Source organism: Sinohyriopsis cumingii, chromosome 4, assembly GCF_028554795.1.
Source record: "Sinohyriopsis cumingii isolate HCF-2022 chromosome 4, ASM2855479v2, whole genome shotgun sequence".
Taxonomy (NCBI): domain Eukaryota; kingdom Metazoa; phylum Mollusca; class Bivalvia; order Unionida; family Unionidae; genus Sinohyriopsis; species Sinohyriopsis cumingii.
The window spans coordinates 18,631,197-18,654,130 of NC_142964.1; the positions used below are offsets into that span (position 1 = coordinate 18,631,197).

Genomic DNA, 22,934 nt, shown 5'->3' on the forward strand with positions numbered 1-22,934 from the left:
AGACCTATGAGATACCTTGATCTTGGTTCATGTAAATTTGTCATGATAAATCCATGAGCAATTGCTTGCACTTGTGAGAAGAAGTTTTAAACTTGATGATATCCATGTCCCCTGAACACCAAGTCTGGTGGATGTTCCTTAGTTTGTGGGTATCAACACCATTAAAAACAACCAAAGGATTGCAGTTATCTCTGGTCGCCTTAGGTATTTGCACATATCACTGATATCGGTGTTTTTGTGTCTGCCTCGGGAAAATATCTGAGCTGGATTTGATTGTTTGTCTAGTATTACATCATTGTATTCTATGAAATAGATGATTTTCCCATTGAGATCATCTACCAACAGTGCATCGTTGATGTTGGTGAAAAAATCAATAATATCATTGCTATCCTCATCCAATGACTTTACATTTTCATTAAAATCTTTAAGTACGGTGTAGCATCACTGATCATCTTTAGATGGTGCCACTTGAAATACAACTTATCCTACTTGAGCCATCTCATTATCAGGTTAAGGAACAATTGAGTCTTACCAGACCCAGATGGGCCTATGATAATTGCTCTGATAGAATTTGGTAGCACTGGATGATGCTTGATTGGCTCTTGCTTTTGTGTCACTGAGAAGTCAACAATATTGATGTTGTAGAAATATGATAAGTATATGGATTTATTCTTTGTTCGATGCAAAGCACCCACCCCCATCATCAGTGGGACCAGTGGATTAAAAACAGTAACGACAAGGAATAAAAAGTGTGCACTTACAGGCAAGTGTGTGAAATGTGGTACAAAAAAATACAAATTTGTATCCTCATTGCTGGCGATGGGAACAAAACATGGTGGTGATATCACTGCTTCACTAGGAAAATTATCAGGGGGCCCTGGCAAGAATCATCCATTTGGATATAATTATTGTGGTCTTGGAACCCGACGTGATATCCAACTTGACGAGAAAGATCAACCAAGACCAGGAGAGCATCCAATAAATGTGATTGATCAAGCATGCCATGTTCATGACATTGGGTATAAAAATCCAGATCTACATCAACAACATTTTGCAGACGTGAAGTTGATTCACACTCTAAAGTCTGTATAAAAAAATGTCTCAGAGAATAGCTTGCTAATTTGTTTATAAGATCTGCGATAAAAGGTAAACTAGTACTAGGGACCGGTAATTAATCATAGATAACTATTATATGGAGTCAGTTTATTATAGCCCAAGAGGATAATGGAGGGGTAGAGAAATGATTAGTAAACTTGCTGATGCAGCAGGTGTCACACATTCCATTGCTGCAGATTGGTTAGCATGACAGGTAATATGGCAAATTTATCTACCACCACCTAAAAAATTCAGTACGCACACACTCCCAATGAAGTTCATCAGGCAGATATTTTGTTTTTACCACATGATACTGTTGAAACTGGTAGACATCAGCCACGCACATACAAATATGCATTGAAGTTTGCAAGTAGATATAATGAAGCAGAACCATTATCAACAACTGAAGCTGCATCTGTGTTTGAACGAATTTATCAGCGTGGTGGTCGGGTGGACAAGAGATCTCGTGAATGGGTTGCAAGACTACCATGTGTGATAGCTGCATTAAATAATGAAATTACATGTGGAATTTCTATTAAACCCATCAATGCAATCTCAAAGAAAAACATACCATTTAAGCGACATAACTCTTCCTCAAAACAACCATTACTTGGTAATGTGACTGTCGGATATTTATATGAACCTGGTGAACTTGAAGGAGGTAAAAAAGTAGTGACTGATCCTATCTGGAGCGTAACCACACATAAAATTTCCAGCATGGTAAGATCTATGGGTAGAACTGCAATCTACAGATTAGATTCAACGGCTTCTCAACATTGATTTGGACTTGAACAATTACAAGTAATTTCCGAAGATACACATTTATCACCTCTCCTTCACTTATGTGAAGGATGATTCGTTAGCAATAAGGCACTGTCTCCTTGACATTGATTACACTCAAGACAGGTCAGCATCACATTTTCACATGTGTGGTCAAGGCTACTATCAATTCTATCCACAGTAAATTGTCTTTGATTATTATAGGAATACTGCCACAACATTACTGTATTATAGCAAATACAATGATTGTTTTGTTTTTATTTCAGCATACTGATCAATTAAATATCAAGATCAAAGTTGCGCTTATTTTTTTTTGTCACATCACTGATAACTAGCTAATTTTTTCCTGACTATATTGTTTAACAATGATGCATTGATTTCCTGAGTAAGATTATTATTCATTGCACAGTCTATGATAACCCTCTGTAACTGAGACATTCTTCTGACTCGAGATACTGCTAGACAAACTAAATTTTACCATTCAATACAATCATCAACAATCCAAATATTAGTCTCCGAAATAGTTATTCCCTGTGATAAATGAATAGTTATAGCATATCCTAGAGTCCATGGAGATTTATTCATTGTTAATGCACTCTCAACAACATTAACAGGCACAACAACAATATCATTAAGAACGGGCTTTTGTTTCTCTGATGACCTTGGAATTTCAGCATCAGTATTTTGTTGACATGTATCGGCTGGGTGATAACACAATGGTACAGGTATATCTGAGAATTTCTCTTTATGTAACAGAAATAATTGTTGCTGAAGTGGATCATGAACTGTTGTTGTGACAATCAGATCTGCATGCCTCCACATATTCCAAAAAATCACTCATCGCAGTCTCTGTAATTATCTCACGCATTACTGGATGCTATCTGGCTGCAGTCTGATTAACTTTTTTAACTCTTTCAATGATTCATCAATAGCTCTATGATCATCAAGTATTTCCTCATAATAATCTATGAATTCTTTTAACCAGCTATGGGGTGATTCACCGACAAGAGGTGGTGGTTGGCCATGATCATCACACATAACTTTTGGTGATCATTGATGATGCTGACACAGCATTGAGTACAGCAAGTACTTCTGGACCGCATATTGTTGGATCTATTAATGTCTGTGTTGGCAATGTTGAATACCAGATGAGAGTGCTATGCATTCTACTGCTAATATATTGTAAAAATTCTCTCTGTGGTGCCAGTCCATATGAATCAAAATAAACAACTTCACATGGACCAACCACATATGAAACCCAGTGAGTGCCCCTACCACCATTGGTAGAAGGACCAGAACTTCCATCAAGATTAATGATACCGCTTTCTTGGATATTTGGTTGTTTTGGTAATTGATGATGCATCAAAACATCTCTAAAGTTTTTGTTGTTTAATTTCTTAGCAGCATCAAGTAAACCAATATTGGACGTTGGAAGCTTGAAATGCTTTGTGTTTAACAAAGTGTCCATGGCAGTCTCAGACGACAACCATACCACAATGGGGGGTTCCTGGCAGTAGTAGACTCCCCGTTTTGGAAGTCTTTAGCCCACGTCCTTAGTTTTATTACCTTTCTTTAATGCCATTCCAGTGGCAGTTCCAACAGCACACATGCGCAGCTGCTTTTGCAACAGTTGGGGTTGCAGTGGCTATCAACACTGGTATAGCTGCAAGAAGTGGAAATATACCACCCATCTTTTGCTGTGTTCTTAACGGCACCCGCAGAAATATCATGTCTAACACCAGTCTTTGATCGTTTGGTTTTACTGAAGTGTCTGAGTTGATGTTTTGTCAGTGATAGGTTTTTTGGTCTTGCAACACTGTGGATTTCAGTGATATTTTTATTCCAGAATTCTTTTTTGATGCTGATTGTAGCTTTTCAATCTGACCAGGGGTCAGAGTAAGATTAACGTGATGATATGACATTATAATATCATGTGCAATTTGATTTGCTAGCGATAAAATGCTTTGTACTCAAGATCACTTGCGATTCAATTACATGTTTTCCACTGGGGCATCAATGACTCTCATTCGCCCACTGATACCTTGAAGCAACATTGTTTTGTCTGAGAGTATTACATCAGTTGCTCTGTAATTGGCAATTAGCTCCTCTTGCCACATGAGCTTGAATGTGTATATCAGCAACAGATTGCCTAAATAAATCCAGGTATTCCAGTGAAAAGTAATAAATTGGATACAGCACTGTAAAATCCAGTTGTGATATTTGTAGACCAGAATCCACATTTTGATCACATCTTATAAATGATGATATGCACGTGCTACATGATTATTGTCAAATATCATTGTACTGTTTGTTTGTGAGTCTACTCTAGCATTATCTTGGAAAGCCATGAATATATGTCATTGTGCTGTGATGCTATTTGCCACATAAATAAACCATTCATTGTACTCTGATAAGATGGCTGCCATGTATATGTGGTCTTAACACAGCTCCACTCAGCTCCATGAACTTGATGTAAAAACTGGTGTTAAATATGCTAATACCTGTAGCCATCATTTATACTGTGGATTTATGACAATATTAAGTTAGTGTAAGTGAAATTTTATGTGCACATGTTCATGTATTCAAGTGAATTTGGAAACCTGTTCAGAACAAAGGATTTTTGGCTATCCAAGATGGCTACCGAAGTGGATATACTTGAAATTGAACTACACCTACCATATCTGAACTTCAGTTGATACCAACTCAAACACATTATGCAAGTTTCATTCAAAAGTTTATGGATATGTGCTAGTCATAAATAAGGATCTGATATACTTTTGCTATCACTGCTATGAACAAGCTGAAAATATCAGAATCATGGAAACATATTTAAATACCAGCCTTGTAGGTTCCTTACTCAACACACTCAGCTCAACCTTTTCTGCATCATTCTCTGGCTTTAGTATGTCTGATATACCTGAAGATCAGAGCCACACAGATAATCCCATGCAGGAAAGTCATGTTCAGAATAAAAATGAAAACAATGGTGCAGATGATGATTTGGAATTATCCATTATGGCTGACACTCCAGAATTCTTGAGGGTCAAACATAATAAATACAGTATCACTGTGAATATAGATCCACAAAAGTTTGAGTTTGTAAAACAGATATTGGATTCAGAACCTTGCATGACTTCATGCAGTTCAAGTGTACAAAATGGTATTATCTACAGAACAAAAGAGAAAAACACTGTGACAGCTACATTGTATAAAACAACATGTGTCTTACATATACAGGGGCTGAACAGTCTCACATGGTTAGATCATATTATCTGTAAATGTAAACAGGATGAGAATACCCATGCTAAAGGCATTTATATGCTGACATCTACACCAGTAACTAGATGTAGTACCAAACATGAAACAGTTACTAAAGTCTTTGACCTAAATGACTCAGGCAATAAAATTAACACCCCTCCAGAGTGTCAGGCAATTACACGCTCCATAAATCATGACCACAGCAGTGATGGCTTAAGCCTTAATGATTTCTCCATGTGTGTACATCAAAAAACAATTAGGAAATTGGAGACCCAAATCAAAGAATTAAAACTACAGTTACATGCTATTAAATCAGCACAGGGAAGGGTTAATGAGCAAGTAACCTCATGTGAAATAGCAATTCAGACAGACTCCCAAATATCAACAGTATCAGATGCTCAGACACAGACAATCCCAGTACCAGCCAAAAGAAAATGTAAAATGACCATGCAAATAAAAACTGATGCCCAAAGTAATCCTGCATTGCAGACAACAGTATCCCCCTCTCAGTCATGTGACACACCTGCAACAGCAATAAGTGTACATCCATGGCCCGCAGTTCAAACAAGTCTGTTACCTTCACCAACAACTACATTTCCCAGTGCTCAGACAAATGTGTCAGAATCAACAACAGTAGTTCACACAACTGAAACACCAATTTCAGCACCCCTTCCTCCAAGATATGTGTCTGAAATACAATCCAGAGTCCAACACACGACATCACAAGCCAGAAAAGATAGGACTCTAATAATTGGCTCCTCAATTTTGAAAAGTATAATACCAAGGAGACTTTTTAAAACAGATGTACAGACTTTAAGAGGTGCAAAAATCAACAACATCACTGACAGAATAATGAACAGTGACCTAACCAAATACAAACAAATTATTATTTTAGTAGGTGGAAATGATGCCTGTGAGGGAAGGTCACTAAATCAACTCAAAACAGATTTTGAAAGTTTATTGTATGCTGCTAGATATTGCAGCCCAAATACATGTAAATTAATGATATCGGGACTATCTCCTCGTGTGGACACCAAGGCCAAAGAAATAAATGATCTGATAATTGACTTATGTGAAGATTTCAACCTACAGTACATTCCACAATACAAATCTTTCTTCATTCAGAATCAGGATGTCAACCTTAGTCTCTACCACAGAGACAAAATTCATCTAAGCAGAAAAGGAACCTCTCAGCTACTGAGAAATATTAACATGTATGCCCCTATTTTCAAGCACTTTAATGAAGAGTGTTGTCTTAACTGTGGAGAAACTGGGCACTTGACACAGGTATGCCATCATGGCAAACAGATCGAGTGTTTTAGGTGCCATAAATATGGACACAAACAAAGACTTTGTCCATCAATGTATACATATTAGGAAGCTGGCAAAGAGGAGAATGCCAACGCTTCATTTACAAAAAAACTAAATGTACCCAGTGGGACTCTTGACTCTAACTATTCAATGGACACTATTGGAGATGCAAATGTAAATGGATTTTCAGGGTTTGTATGTGACTTTGAAGATGCTAATATATATGAACATTTAAATATAGAAATAGGATGTCAGAATGATAAAAGCAGTATGGAGACAATCTCAGTGAGTACCCCATTGCATGATGACATACATGTAATTGATATGAAACTAAATACAAAAGGTTTTAACATAGGTCACTTAAATGTACAAGGTATAGTGGGAAAGATAGACCAGATTAAGTTAATGTTGTCTTCCATGGAAAATAATATACATGTTTTAGGACTCACTGAAACCAAATTAAATGCTAACCACAATGATGATCTATTTCACTGTCAAGGCTACAATAAACCATTTCGTAGGGACAGAGAGACAGCGGGGGGGGTCTTGTTGTATACATTAGGGAAGATGTAAATGTAAAAAGGCGACTTGACTTGGAGTCACATGAAATTGAGAGTATCTGGGTGGAAATTTTTCAAAATAATGCAAAATCTTTCCTAGCTGGTTTCATTTATAGACCACCTTCCTCCAAAGCATTTTGGAATGATAACTTTTTGAAACAAATAGAAAGTGTTCTAGCACAGGAGAAAGAAACATATATACTCGGAGATATAAATAAGGACCTTCTCAATACTCAAATAAGGAACAACTGGATGGAATTTATTGAATCATTAGGCCTAGACCAGCTGGTAAATGAGCCTACAAGGGTAACAGAAAAATCAAGCACTCTTATTGATCACATTTATACTAATCTACCAGACAATGTGGCTTGTGTTAATGTACCAAATGTTGGTCTTAGTGACCACTATCCTACTTTTTTGACAAGAAAGGTTAAATGCAAGAAAAATAAGAAAAATACACATAAAACGATCACTTACAGATCGTTCAAAACTTTTAATGAAGAACAATTTCTCAATGACCTATATAAAGTTCCATGGAGTATGATCCAAAATTTGGATGACATAGATGAAGCCATGAGGGTGTGGACTGACTTATTTATGGATGTAGTATCTAAGCATGCACCACTGAAAGTACATCGAGTAAAGACTGATTTTCAACCTAATTGGCTTACTACTGAAATCCTAGATGCTATGAAAACACGAGACAAATTCAAGGCTATGGAAAACCATGCACAATATAAAGTATGGAGAAATAAAATAACAAGTATGATCAAAAAAGCTAAAAAGACTTATTATCAATCATTACTTGAAAACAAAAAGAGCAACACAAACTCCATTTGGAAAGTCTTCAATGAACTCACTGGAGGAACGCACAAAAAACAGACAAATAAAATTCACTCACTTCTGGTAAATGACACCATAGTCACTGATGAAACTGACATTGCAAATGTTTTCAATGATTTTTTCATCAACATTACCACAAAGTTAAAAGAGCCAGTGATAGAAAACAACTTTAATGAACTGAAAAAGTTCTGCAGCAGTAAAATCTCAAAGGAGGTATGTTTCTCTATCCCACCAGTGTCAAAAAACTTTGTTAAAAAATGTCTCAGTGAACTTGATACCAAGAAAGCTACAGGACTTGATCAGATTGGTCCACGACTCATTAAATCTTCTGCCTTTGCTATTGTAGATAGCATAACATTCATAATTAATTTAAGTATTGCAACCTCATCTGTCCCCAAAATATGGAAAACTGCAAAAGTAACTCCTATTCACAAATCTGGTTCTAAGGATGATGCTGATAACTACCGACCAATTTCAATACTACCAAACTTGTCAAAATTGATTGAAAAACATGTCCATGACTCATTCATGTCATATTTAACCAAACACTTGCTGTTACACCCTAATCATTCAGGCTTTAGACAGAACCATTCCTGTGAGACTGCCTTGATCTCCCTAACTGATAAATGGCTTCAAGCACTTGACCAAGGTAGAATAATAGGAACTGTATTTGTAGATTTCAGGAAAGCTTTTGACATGGTGGATCATGAAATCCTTTTGAAGAAACTGAAAATCTACCAGTGTGATGAAAGAACAATTAGATGGTTTACTTCATACTTAAATGAGAGAACACAACATGTTTACATAAATAATGTTCCGTCTGAACCTGAAACAATTAGATATGGAGTACCACAAGGCTCAATTCTAGGTCCACTACTATTCATTTTATTTATTAATGACCTACCACTTTTACTAAGAGACTCAATATCATCTACAGATCTCTATGCAGATGACACAACATTGTCAGACATCCAAAACACAAAGCATGAACTCGAAATTTCTTTACAGAATGCACTAAACAAACTGGAAAACTGGTGCACATGTAATGGCATGGTGGTAAATACTGGTAAAACTAAAATATTACTTATCTCAACACGGCAAAGAAGGACAAATCTTGATAGTGATGAACTATGTCTGACATGGAAGGATACAAATCTGCAAATAGTCTGTCATGATAGGCTACTTGGTGTTCTGGTAGATAATAACCTATCATGGACTGAACATATCAAACATACCAGTAAAAAAGTCAATTCAAGTTTATGGCTTCTCAGTAGGATAAGACATTTTCTCCCTGAAAGGCACAGGAAACTATTTTATAACAGTTACATACAACCCTATTTGGACTACTGTAGTACAGTATGGGGTAATTCAAATGATAAAAACATAGCAAAGCTGGCACATCTTCAAAAAATAGCATTTGGGCTAATATCAATCCAGAAAGAAAGCAAGGAAAGTTTAGCTGGTAGGTTAAAAATATTACCTATTAAAGACCGAATCTGTTTGAGAAAAGCCAAATTAATGTACAGGATATCTCAGAATAGTGCTCCTGAATATTTACAATCACTATTCCAGTATAGGCTACCTAGTAATACTCCCCCGGTAACCTGCGATCCATGTCTACCAAACAGTATAAAATTCCCAAACCAAATAAGGAGTTATTTAAAAAAAGTTTCCAATACTCTGGAACTCTGCTCTGGAATAGTATTCCAGCTGAGATTAGAAATGCCCACTCTATTTCCTTCTTCCAAACCCAATATATTCAGTGGCTTCAGAGATGCAGCTTAAATAAATAAATTCCTTTGTATGAGGGCCTCAAGGTAGATTAGTTTTTAGCTAATTGTGTTACCCTCTTTAAATAAGGTCATTGTTATTATTATTATTATTATTACAAGTAATTGTTCTTTATCCCTGATAGCTGCAAAACCCTCCTCAGTCAATTATCTACTAGATCAACTTTAAATGTTACCCGCTCTTCCTCTATATCCAACGCTGGAATACTATCCTTAAGTACACCAATGTTGGCCTCAATGTTCGGAGAGACTATTTATTACCTGCTGCAGTTGAGCAGCCATCTGCTGGAGAATTTTTTTTGTTTCCTTTGTTCGTACCACTGTTTTTATCGTGGATCTAGCTGTATCTATTAATTGAAGCCAGTGGATTTTGTAACTGGTCTAAATGAGTCAGCTGTATCTTCTGTAAATTCTACTTGAGCTTCCTGATGCTCTTTGTAGTTGTTGCTTGACATAATCATGGATGAGGAGATAATTATTAATTGCCTCAAGTCACTGTCTAACTAGTTTAGCTGTACAAGATTCCATGGTTAGCATAGAATTGCTCATCATTATTGATTTAATGATGATTTAATTATGCCACCTGGCTGCTTATTATTTCTATCATACACACAGCAGCAGGGCAGTGACAACCAGCAATGATGTTCTGGTGTTTTACACCAGGGGTCAATGAACAAGGATGCATAAAAATTTGACACAAAATATTCAAGAGAAAAATAACAAAATGTTATGTACCTAATACTAAGTTGTGTTGTGTATATAATATGCAAGTTGTGTTATGTTACGTATTAATATGCAAGTTGTGTTATATTATGTATATGATACTTGTCATGTATATCTATATTTGTTATAACTCCTAGTACATGATTTTGTTTAATTTTTGTCATTTTTATTTATGACTGTAAATTATAGTGATTATCTAGAGCTGAATTTTGGTGTATGTGCTTAGGGATGCTAAGACAGTAAAAATTGCATTGGATGTATTAATAGATGGTTATGTATGTATTTACATTTACTAATAATAAAAGTATTAGTAATTATGCTGATGAGATTGGGCCATTTTCCAATGGACAGGTTGGTCAGATTGAGTCTTAAAAGAGTTTATTTAACTGGCCATGATGGATTGGTCAAATCACGTGATTTGTTCTAAAATGTTGGAAATTTGCAATTTGTCACCATGGTATTAGTAAAATATGCCTATATATAAATAGCTTTGACTGGGAAGTATTCATATTCATATTTCTTGTGTTTCTGTTTTAATGTCAAGTCTGCAGATTCATTTTATGTTATTTTTAGACATTTAATGAGATTAAAAACAATTGTTTCGATTATTCAGTGGAAAAAGAAAGTGCTCAATGGACTATAATAATATTCTGTGTACAATTCAAAAGAGTTCTGGATGATGCTATTTTGACAACATTATAATTCTTGGTGGACCAGTACATTTCTGGTTCTGAAATTTATACAGAACTTTTCATTCTTTGAAACATCGTTAATTACATTATTTTTGTTATGGTTTACAAAACTTGTTGGTTTTGCTTGTTTGTGCTACTTAGTTTGTGACCATAGATTTGTAACGAAACTTATGTTGTGTTATATTATAGACTCAAGTTCTGTTTCTTCTGTACTGTTGTTAAGTTTCTTATTACATTGATTGCATCCCAATGTGCGTAACTACCTCTCTTGCACACACACACACACACACATCGACAGTGTTTTACAGTCATTGAATAATAAAGGAATATCCAGTACTTTGCACTGTTCTGTATCTGTTCACTCTATCAATAACACCCAATCAAAAACTGAACTATTGACATCTTGTACTGATTTTTCTAGTACCTTGGGTTTCAAGAAAGATTCTTCTGTGCTTTTATATATGCATATACATGAGTGCTACAAAACTAGCCTTTGTTATGTTTTGATCATGTGTTATATATATATATATATATATATATATATACATATATATCATGCAAGTAAAACTTATTGATATTATTTTCCATATATATTGTGATTTCTTTATTCTCAGGTAGTTAGACTATTGATTGTATGTTTCAGATGCTTGCCATAAGTTGTAATAAGGAGTTGCAGTTTTTAGACCCCGTGAGCCGGATAGCCAGCTTGTCAAATGAAGATAGGGTAATTTGACTGTCACAAGAATTACTTACTAGCAGTCACAACAATTACATGTTAGCAGTCATAATGGTTACGGACAATAAATTACTTATTGGCAGTCACAACAATTACAGTCACAACAATTACTTTCAGCAGTCACAACCATTACCTATTAGCAGTAACAACCATTGCCTATTAACTGTAACAACAGTTACCTATTAGCAGTCACAACCATTACCTATTAGCTGTAACAGCAATTGCCTATTATCAGTCACAACCATTACCTATTAACTGTAACAACAATTACCTATTAGCAGTCACAACCATTACCTATTAACTGTAACAACAATACTTATTAGCAGTCACAACCATTACCTATTAACTGTAACAACAATTACCTATTAGCAGTCACAACCATTACCTATTAACTGTAACAACAATTACCTATTGGCTGTCACAACCATTACCTATTAACTGTAACAACAATTACCTATTAGCAGCACCAAAACATTACACTAAAGGCTTCAGAGCATAATCATGGAATTTGTGCTTTGTCTTGATGTCTTCATTTTTTTTTAAAATGTTGATTAAGATGAGTAAAGGACAGGATTCAGTGAGGTTTAGATTTTGGCCCTCAAATTAATGATTAACAAAAGTGCTTTAAGAATTTGGTTATGGTTATGTCATATCCTCTATATATCTGCATACCTATCATTCCCTTGAGATGAAAACCTGTATGCCAGACCAATAAAAACCTTACACAAAAAAATTAATTCATACATTATATAAGATCAAGTTTTAAAACAACACATACCATAAACAAACTAATTTTATACACATTTACATAATTATTTGCATCTATAAAATTTTATTTTATTTTATTCTTTTGATTTTGAGTGTGTTGTAACACACACATTATTATATTACACATGCACCCTTTGCACTTTTCAAAATGTAATCAGGGGCTAAAATTCAAGTCTATGCAGCAGGTGTCAGTGTTTATTTTACATTGTAAAAATGATATTAGTGTTGTCTGCATTCAGGGACTTCCTACAATCTGTATGTATTTTTTCATCATAGACAAAGATCACTCGCATTGTCGTGAGGCAAGATAAGTAGTTTGTGAGTAACTAATTTCAGATTTGGGAAGCAGATGCCACCAGTAATAATTGTCTGGCTGATAATATCCAGCCAGTAGCTACAAAAGCTCTTTTCTGGCAATCGTCTGTTAATACAGGCACACACTCATCAGGCAGCATGCAATAATCCTCAGACTCATCTTTTAGTGCTTTATGATCCAGGTGTGGAGCAGCTCAAAAACGAAAGTGTTGCTGCTAGGAAAGAAAAAAGCTACGTGCAGGGTATTTGAAAAAAATATTTTCAAGGTGAAACATTAACTTCTTTGGATTTATCATGGTCTCATTATTACATATTTATATTTTTCCCATAAACCCTTATTCCTACAATGTAAGACCTCAACCTGATATTTTTTGGATGTCGAGGTCTTACTACCCAATAACGATGCTGTGTAGCATGGTCTGATGTTGATTAACATTGGAACGATAAGTCAGATTTTCAGGAATATCTCACACACTTAGTATCCCACATTGGTGCTTTTGTACAAATTGAAGTTATACTGTTTTAGTCAGACTTTACTTACACTGATGTCTTTTAAATTCAAATTCCCACACAAGCAAAGTGACATGTTTTCAAGTTCCATTGGCCTTCATTTCAGTCGGCTAGAATGTGATGGAAGCCAGGAATACCGAAATCAGTTAAAAGGATCAGAAGAATCTGGAATGAAACAAAGCTATCTAAACACTTTCTTCACTGCTAATATATTTTTATTTGTTTCATTAAAGAAGGATACTTCAACTTAACCAGATATCGGCATTCCCTGATTTCATCACTTTCCAAAGCATATCTGAGTTATCCCTATGTTGCTTGCACACAGGCAAAAAAAGATTCTGGACTGTGCTCAGTTTAAACTAAAATTACATCCAGACTCCCATGTTTAACAATTTTGGTGTAAAAAACAAACAAAAACGTTTTTAAGAGAAAAAACTTACAAAACGGTTGTTCAGTGATGTCGTATGCTGACAAAATGAAAGAAAAAACATACAAATTATGGGTAACCCATACAAGTTGACAGGTATGTATTTGCTGCAGCCTGTGTGCATATGATATAATGAAATAGTTTGAAACAGATTAACAGTTAATTTTGTTCCTAAATAGGGCTGTGTTCAATCAAAAGCTCAAAGTTTGCCAGATTCCAAGCTTGTTCAAGTAAGTCCTCCTAGACTAAGAAGCACATTTGAGTGCATATTTGATTTCTTGATAGAAGATAATTTTTTGCACATATATTCAAATTTTATACATGTTCTCGTTTGTATTCATCACCAACTAGCAGAACAATGGAGGCAAATTGTTTAACTTGGACCATCTACCATAATTTTTGTCAGAACACAATTATAGGGTGCCACTTAACAGTAACACAAAATGCCATTTTTTGTTTCTTTAAACAACATTGACATTCAAATGTTGATTGCTTTTTGTATCAGCAGTTGTATTATTTTTTTTTCTTTCTGTATCTGGTTGCATTTTGAAGCATTCTTTAGTGCAAATCATAATTGGAATATTTGGATGAGAAAAGCTAAATATAGAATGTGTGCATTGAAGAACGATGTTCACCACAGCAACAGAAACAATGAAGAACCTTATGATCTAATGTTCACTAAAATGGTCTATTAAAAAGAAACAATTGTAACAAATAAATCTCAATGCATTTTCTCATTACCTGATCATATTAACTTGCATTTATTATATTCTACTCTTCGATGATTTCAAATGTATGGCACTCAGGCAAACAGGATCATAACATGAACATTGTCAATCACACCCATGCATTAATGTTATGAAATTTAGCACTGAATCCAGAAAAATTGCAATGTTTATTAGTATCATTATTTCAATTTCATGAAATTGTTAGTACCTAGCTTTAAATTATCATCCATAGATGGGATTTAAAATAGACATACTCAGTTGCAGCACTTTTCAGTGAAATATTTTTTGAACAAAAGGATTATTGTGCAGTTTGTTTACTTTTATTGCAATGATGTGAATATGATCTGTTGTTTGGGGGTTTATAAAATTAAAAATAGGGAAAGGAAAAACATAAATGAAGCTCTGGATATATTGTTACCCAAAGGAACCTCACCAGGTCACTGAGTTGTTTATTTAAAGTTAATTGTCAACAGTTCATGTGCTGAGATTGATGGTATAAAGGTAATATGCGTGCATTGTTAGTAATAATGTATCGAACAATAGCTATTCAAGACCATCCTTACATTTTTGTTTTAATTTTTTCATTTATAATTTTTTATTTCCTTTTCTTTTTAATAGAAATAGTTTATATTTATTTTGCATTCTGTAATTCATGTGTATTCTGTTCACACAATTTCTTTATTTCTGTCTTTTGATTCTTCTTTCTGATGAATAACTCAAACTTATTTGTCAAAAGGTTTAAATAAGAAGTTTAAAATTAATTATTGTAGTGTTTTTTGTTCTTCTTTAAAATACTGTAATTGGAACTAGTTACTTAGACATTATTTTTGTCAAAAATGACAGCAATGGGGGTGGGTGGGTCAGTGTTAACAATGCTTATAGACACTGGTGGCTTTACCAAGTCAAGGAAGTTAGCAAATTGCCTTTTAATATCACACACAGAGACAGCTGGCCTGGGCTGTGGTGTGGGAAGGTATCACACCCATAACCCTTACAATGCAAATCAGATGGCTTACCAACTAAGCAAGTGCATTTCGCCTCCCCCGACCCCAAAATAATGAAATTGTGGGTCCTTAAGTCATAAAGGGTTTGCATGTATATCATGTAAATTGAATTTAAAGAGATTTATTTTTAGCATTTTTCATAAGGTCTCCATTCAACTGCAAAAAATATATGGCTATGCAAACCTTAACAGACAAGGGCTTTTGTCACATGAGACTTGTATACATCAATTTTAGGTCACAATGGCTTTAATATCTGGTGTAGCTGTTATAAGGAGATTGTATTGGCCTGTATGCCTCTCTATATACATCATTATAGAGCTATGGGTGTACATGAAATGGGTATCAAACACATATATATCTCCATTGACATTTCACTTAGAGTATCTACGATGAGAGAGAGAGAGAGAGAGTAGTTTTGCAAATGTAGAAAAATGTAGCAGTCCTTTTGGAGCCTCTTTTTAGTACTTTGCCAGGGTTCAGTTTCTGCATTTTGAATGTCTTATACATTTTTTTTTATTTTTCAGCTTGATTTGTACATTGTGTTGCATATGTACACCAATGAGTGTGCACACACAAACTGAAATCTTGTCAATACTGGGCAACATTGTCAACCATAGTTGCTGCTTGCTTTCAGATTAAATGATAAATTAATAGACTTTCCAACCTAAAATCAGGTATAAATTATATTTATTCTTGAGTATGCAGCTCCTTTTTAAAACACAAGATCAATTGATGTCATGTCTGAGGGTGTGTGCCCATTCATTTGCAAGTATTTATAAATTCTTCAGAATGAATTCCCAGTCAATGCATAACACATTTTTTGTATATATCAAACCTGACAGTTTACTGATTTCCTTGTTTCATCATTACACTGAACATTGAACAAGTAGCTTGGTTTTATGTTTAATTTTGGGTGGTTGATGAGGATTTTCTTTCGAGCCTGTATATTGTTCTTTCTTTTATCTCATGAATTTTGTTCAGCTTATACAATGGATATAATAGGTTCTATTTATTTCTATACATCAGTACAAGAATATTATTTTCAAAGTATTTGAGAGCCAGATTTTTTTAATGACTTCTAAGTGGTTAAGTGACATTAATGATGTTGATGAAATAATGGCAGGCTGAGGGGTGGGTGGGGCACACACTGGAACAAATACATCTGTAATAATCTGTCTAGTGTTTTATTTTTATTTTCCTTCCCTTCATTCTGGAGGCCCATCTCATATAAAATATGCCTGCCCACACAACATCTTCACAAGGAATATACCAGACCTGAAACTCAAGTGTGCCTGCCCACACAATGTCTTTGCAAGGAATACACCAGATCTGAAACTCAAGTGTGCCTGCCCACACAATGTCTTCACAAGGAATATACCAGATCTGAAACTTAAGTGTGCCTGCCCACACATTGTCTTCGCAAGGAATATACCAGATCTGAAATTCAAGTGTGCCTGCCCACACAATGTCTTCACAAGGAATATACCAGATCTGAAACTCGATTGTGCCTGTCCACACAATGTCATCGCAAGGAATATACCAGATCCGAAATTCAAGTGTGCCTGCCCACACAGTGTCTTCGCAAGGAATATACCAGATCTGAAACTCAAGTGTGCCTACCCACATAATGTCTTCACAAGGAATATACCAGATCTGAAACACAAGTGTGCCTGCCCACACAATGTCTTTGCAAGGAATATACCAGATCTGAAACTCAAGTGTGCCTGCCCACACAATGTCTTTGCAAGGAATATACCAGATCTGAAACTCAAGTGTGCCTGTGCCATATGCCTTACAGCTAATATACTCTCTCTTTCTCTCTCGCTCATAAAAATCCTGATAAAGCATATAAATTTTGTGATCATTGATAAAAAAAGAATAATTTTATCAAATTGGTTATAAAATAAAGTATAATTATGCTTTCCCCTTTCTTTATTAAAAGTGATCCAGGATAAGAGAGTGGGGCTTCTTTTATTTATTTTAGTTTCATAGGAATCTGATTGGGATCATAATAATCTTTTTCCTTTTGGTTACAGGATAATTTTGCTGGTTTTTTATTAATTGCAAACATAAGCCAATAATTGCTGCAGCTGCACATTATTATATTTTATAAGGTAGGAGGTATATCAATGTTGCTTGATGAGGGAGCACTTTGTCCAAGATTTTATGAAAATTTGATTTTATTTTTAAAAAGTATGTTGTCCCCCAAAAATATAGCATACATACTCATAATCATCATCTACAATGTTAAATCAAAAAGTTGGTACAAAAATAAAGCAAATATTCTTTTGAATAGAATTTTCAAAGCTGGGAATAATTACATGTAGTAAATGAGCAACCCTTAAATTGTTACTTGTGCTGTAAGATAATTACTTGTAAATCTGTAACCCTTAAATTGTTACTTGTGCTGTAAGATAATTACTTGTAAATCTGTTTCCCTTAAATTGTTACTTGTACTGTAAGATAATTACTTGTAAATCTGTAACCCTTAAATTGTTACTTGTACTGTAAGATAATTACTTGTAAATCTGTTTCCCTTAAATTGTTATTTGTGCTGTAAGATAATTACTTGTAAATCTGTAACCCTTACATTATTACATGTGCTTTAAGATATTAATTCATGAGTATTTACATCTTGTTTCTTTGTGCATTTCAGGCAGAGGTTTTAGAAATTGCTCAACAGGCCATTGATGAGGACCTATATACTGAAAGAGAAGATGCAATGGAGAAGTACCATCATGAGTTTGATGACCCACATGTCAAGTTACCTCCCCTAGGATCAAGAGTTCGACGTGGCCCAGACTGGGACAAGGACCTTCAGGATGAAGATGGTCCAGGGACCATCCTTGGTCATCACAAAAACCAGAAACGTAAGCCAGCCCAGAATACTAAGAGTTTAGCTTTATCAAAATTTGATTGCATGATGTTTTACCACCTCATTTCTTAGCAAAGATAAACAAGGAGACTGTGGCAATGAAGGACTAAAGACCCTAATACAGCATTAAGGAGCAGATGAGAAAGCTGGAACAAAAGTCAGCAAAGCACATGAAGAAAGTCTGTCTGTGGGAGCATTCTTGTTAGTGAAAATCTTATTATGGAGCAGAGATTTCCAAGAGACAATACCTTTGAGTGGCGGAAAACAGTAAAAAATAACCTTAAAGAACAATTTCCCAACTTGTGGAAACTTACTTAGCTAGCTATGTATATGCACCTTCAGACAGCAGAGTGTGAAAGTGGGTTCTCAGCACTGAACAATATTCACATGCAGCTTACAAACAGATTAAGCTCAGAAAAAATAAACCCCAAAAACTGGGCAACATCAGCAAAGCACATCAGTTTATTCAAGCACTCTCATGGATCAGTCTAACCCACATAGTGCCTCTAAGCACTTCCTGTGTATGATGCCCAGCTTGGTGCCTCAGTATCCAGGAGATGTTGCTTCACCTATTCTCAAGCCTTTGCCACTCAAAGGGAGCCTGTACTTCGTGACGGCTTGGACTTAACATTATTAAAGTCATGATGCGCTGCAAGTAACGTGAACAATCATTGACATTCTTCTCCATCTACTTCGCAGGTAGCACAAGAGATGTCAGGTTCACCAGCTTTATCTAAAGATGACGAAAACTTCTCTTATGTCCCTTAATTGTTATTAGATCTTACTATAATACATGAAGACTCAGCCTTATGGGCGCGGATTGAAGACATTTTCCTTCTGCTGCTGTCAGAGTTCTTACCTCCTCCTCTCTCTTCAACAACTTCCTGGACTATATTTCAGTTGATTACTTACTAAAGGAAGAAATTACTTTCAGTTACTTCTAGTCTAGCCAGGGTACTGCTCTTTGGACTGTTAACATTGCCAATTACAAATCCTAATGACTTCCCCCAAACTTTAGTCTGTGGTTTTATAAGTCCCACACACCACTTTTCCATTTGGATACCCACCAGTCAAGTGAGATGTATCAGTTGTGGGGATGACAAAGCAATCGTCTGTATGATATCGATTGGAAGTCATTTAATGATACAGAAATTGGTGTTCTATTTCAAGGCCGTGTGCACTTTGTTGGATCTAGTATCTATGGTAATCTTTCAACACCCAAAATCCCACAGGACATGCATGAGGAACGACCCATGTCTTAATCATATCAACCCAACATGCTCTGGCCAATGCCATAACAGCAGCTACAAATATATACAACATGCTCTAGCCAATGCCATAACAGCAGCTACAAATATACAACATGCTCTAGCCAATGCCATAACAGCAGCTACAAATATACAACATGCTCTAGCTAATGCCATAACAGCAGCTACAAATATATACAACATGCTCTAGCCAATGCCATAACAGCAGCTACAAATATACAACTGGTGGAAGGAGAAAGAGTGCTCTCTACCTCTTTCTTTCTTAAAGACCATCTTAAGGCCAAGCCTAAGTGCACTCAAACAACTCATTTGCACCCCTTTGTTCGTGATGGAACACCATGATGGGTTGTAAATGCCATCCACTAAGGAGATTGTGCAGTCATTGTGGAATTGCATCACCCTTCTCCTTACTCCACTCAGACAATAAAAATCTTGGATCAATGACCTCATCAATCTTGCAAAAGCATCTCCAGGAAATAGAGATATTCCCTCCTCTGCTCAAGCAACCAAAATGGCAGGTGTTTCATCACAACCCAGAATTGCTGAACCTGAATCCCATTTTTTTAATACTAGAAAATACCCAACCCCCAATGGCTCATATTTTTTTAACAGGAAGAAAATTGTGATCAGAATATGATTATTTTGATTTTAGGTTCCTCAGTAACTCATGGCGTCACATACAGTGTGGTCTGTGCTTTTCTACCCTATTGTGTGCAAGTTATTGAGATGTTAATACATGTATTACCCATATAAAAATTATGATATTTATGTTCATGTTAATAGCACAGTAGCCATGTGAATAAGTGTACTTTCAGACTTGAACAATGCTCATTTCCAGCATTGAACAGTACCCATTTCCAGGATTGAACAGTACCCATTTCCAGGATTCAACAATGCCCATTTCCAGGATTAAACAATGTCCATTTCCAGGATTGAACAATGCCCATTTCCAGGATTGAACAGTACCCATTTCCAGGATTTAACAATACCCATTTCCAGGATTGAACAATGCCCATTTCCAGGATTGAACAATACCCATTTCCAGGATTGAAATACCCATTTCCAGGAGTGAACAATGCCCATTAATCATGGTTTGCATTCTGTGTCTGTAGGCATGTGTCTAGTACCTGTCAATCATGGTTTGCATTCTATGTCTATAGGCATGTGTCTGGTGCCTGTCAATCATGACCTGTATTCTGTGTGTATAGGCATGTTTCTAGTGCCTGTCAGTCATGGTTTGCATTCTATGTCTGTAGGCATGTGTCTAGTGCCCATCAATTAAGGCTTGCATTCTGTTTCTATAGGCATGTGTGTAGTACCTATCAATCATGGTTTGCATTCTATGTCTGTAGGCATGTGTCTAGTGACTGTCAATTAAGGTATGCATTCTATCTCTGTAGGCATGTGTCTAGTGCCTCTCAATTAAGGTTTGCATTCTGTGTCTGTAGGCATGTGTCTAGTGCCCATCAATTAAGGTTTGCATTATATGTCTGTAGGCATGTGTCTAGTGCCTGTCAATTAAGGTCTGCATTCTATATCTATAGGCATATATCTGGTGCCTGTCAATTAAGGTTTGCATTCTATGTCTGAATGGCATGTGTCTGGTGCCTGTCAATTAAGGTCTGTATTCTATATCTATAGGCATATATCTAGTGCCTGTCAATCATGGTTTATATTCTGTCTATAGACATGTCTAGTGCCCATCAACCATGGTTTGCATTTTAGTTATATGTCTTAGTGCCTGTCAATCATGTTTTTGCAATTTATATCTGTAGCTATAAGTAAGTAAGCAGCTGTAAAATACTGTATAGTATAATTTTATTACAGTGGAAAACTATAGCAATTTTGTGGTTTTACGGTGAGCTTGCCAGAAAAAATCCTTTTAGAATTTACCAATTAAAATATTATAATTTTGTCATGATCTGCAATGATTATGACTTATCATAATCATCTAGTAAATAGCAAAACTTAAGATACCCTGTTTTTGAACAAACTTACCAAAATTTACCTATGTAAGAAATACCCATTATATTTATAGGTTGCTGCATTTGTATGAGAAAATATGCACGAGTTTTATGGATGGAATACTGCATGACCTTGGGAGTGCAGTATATCCATCCGACAAAATGAGTTCATATTTTCCCATACAAATGCAGTAACCTTTTTATTATATGCTCATTTTCTTATTCTACCTAAGGCTTAATTATATAAACAAAATACACTACAAGAAACAATGTAAATGAATGTATGCCATATTCCAAACTAAATCCACAAGCGCATATTCATCAATACACAACAATATTATTACTGCACACATAACTCTGCCCAGATAAATTTGAACTTAGTTGCGCGCTTGACATAAGTTTCCAAAAAAATTGCATGTCTAGTTAAAATTTGGAGTCATATTGTGAATGAATGTGCATTGCAACAACTTTTCCATTTGATATGGAATGAATAGATTTTGGTATTTTTTTAGATTCTATGAAATTTCATGATTATGGACTGGATTTGTATGTGACAATTCCACATGAAATACATCGGATTGAAGAAGCTAGGGAGAAGTGTGTTGACATCTGCAAATGTGTTTCTGTTTCTGACATTGAATGTTTGAAATCATAATGTGGGAAACATATGAAGTCTTTCAATTGCAATTATCAAAAAGACACTATGGAATTTAATGGTTATTTCATTTTGAGTACAGTAAGGAGGATGTAATTGCACTTATCATCGAAATTACAGTACAATTTTAAAATGTGTAATCAAGATTGAGAACCTATGACATGGCTCATGTAATTCAGATTTGCAGAACTAAGAAAGTACATTTTGAAGAAATTCAGGATGTAAAACTGTAAGAATATTTTTTTGGCCATTCTTATCACCAGCTAAAGAAGACAGTATATGACTTGTCACTTGTATGTTATTTGTTAGGACCTTTTCTTGCATCTGTTGTATATTGTAGCTAGCCTAAATCCGAAACATTGTATCAACGCGGAATGTGCCAAAGCAGCTGGTATGTGGCAGTCCATGGAACATCTGTTTCAGTTAATTCAGAAACAAATTCAAACAACCACAACGTAAAGTGCCTCTTACGCGAGTGTACATGATTTGTTTACAAATCAAAAGTGCTGGCATCTGCATCCATTGTTTGTTTACAATAGAAAGTAGTTCCTTTATTCATATGAATGCTATATGTGTATTGGTGTGCGGGTTCAGTATCAGGTAATACTGCACGATTCTGACAATGTAAAGTT

At 35.4% G+C, this 22,934-nt stretch overlaps 1 protein-coding gene across 2 annotated transcripts in view; it reads left to right on the forward strand.

Annotated features, from left to right (window-relative positions):
• The window catches only part of LOC149800706 (uncharacterized), a 154,941-nt gene that overhangs the window by 75,873 nt on the left and 56,134 nt on the right, over positions 1 to 22,934 (forward strand). For both annotated transcript variants that reach the window (XM_089954751.1, XM_089954752.1), the window contains exons 15-16: positions 11,696 to 11,776; positions 18,197 to 18,410. In XM_089954751.1, coding sequence (XP_089810877.1) covers positions 11,696 to 11,776; positions 18,197 to 18,410 — 295 coding nt within the window. The remainder of the gene's footprint in view (positions 1 to 11,695; positions 11,777 to 18,196; positions 18,411 to 22,934) is intronic.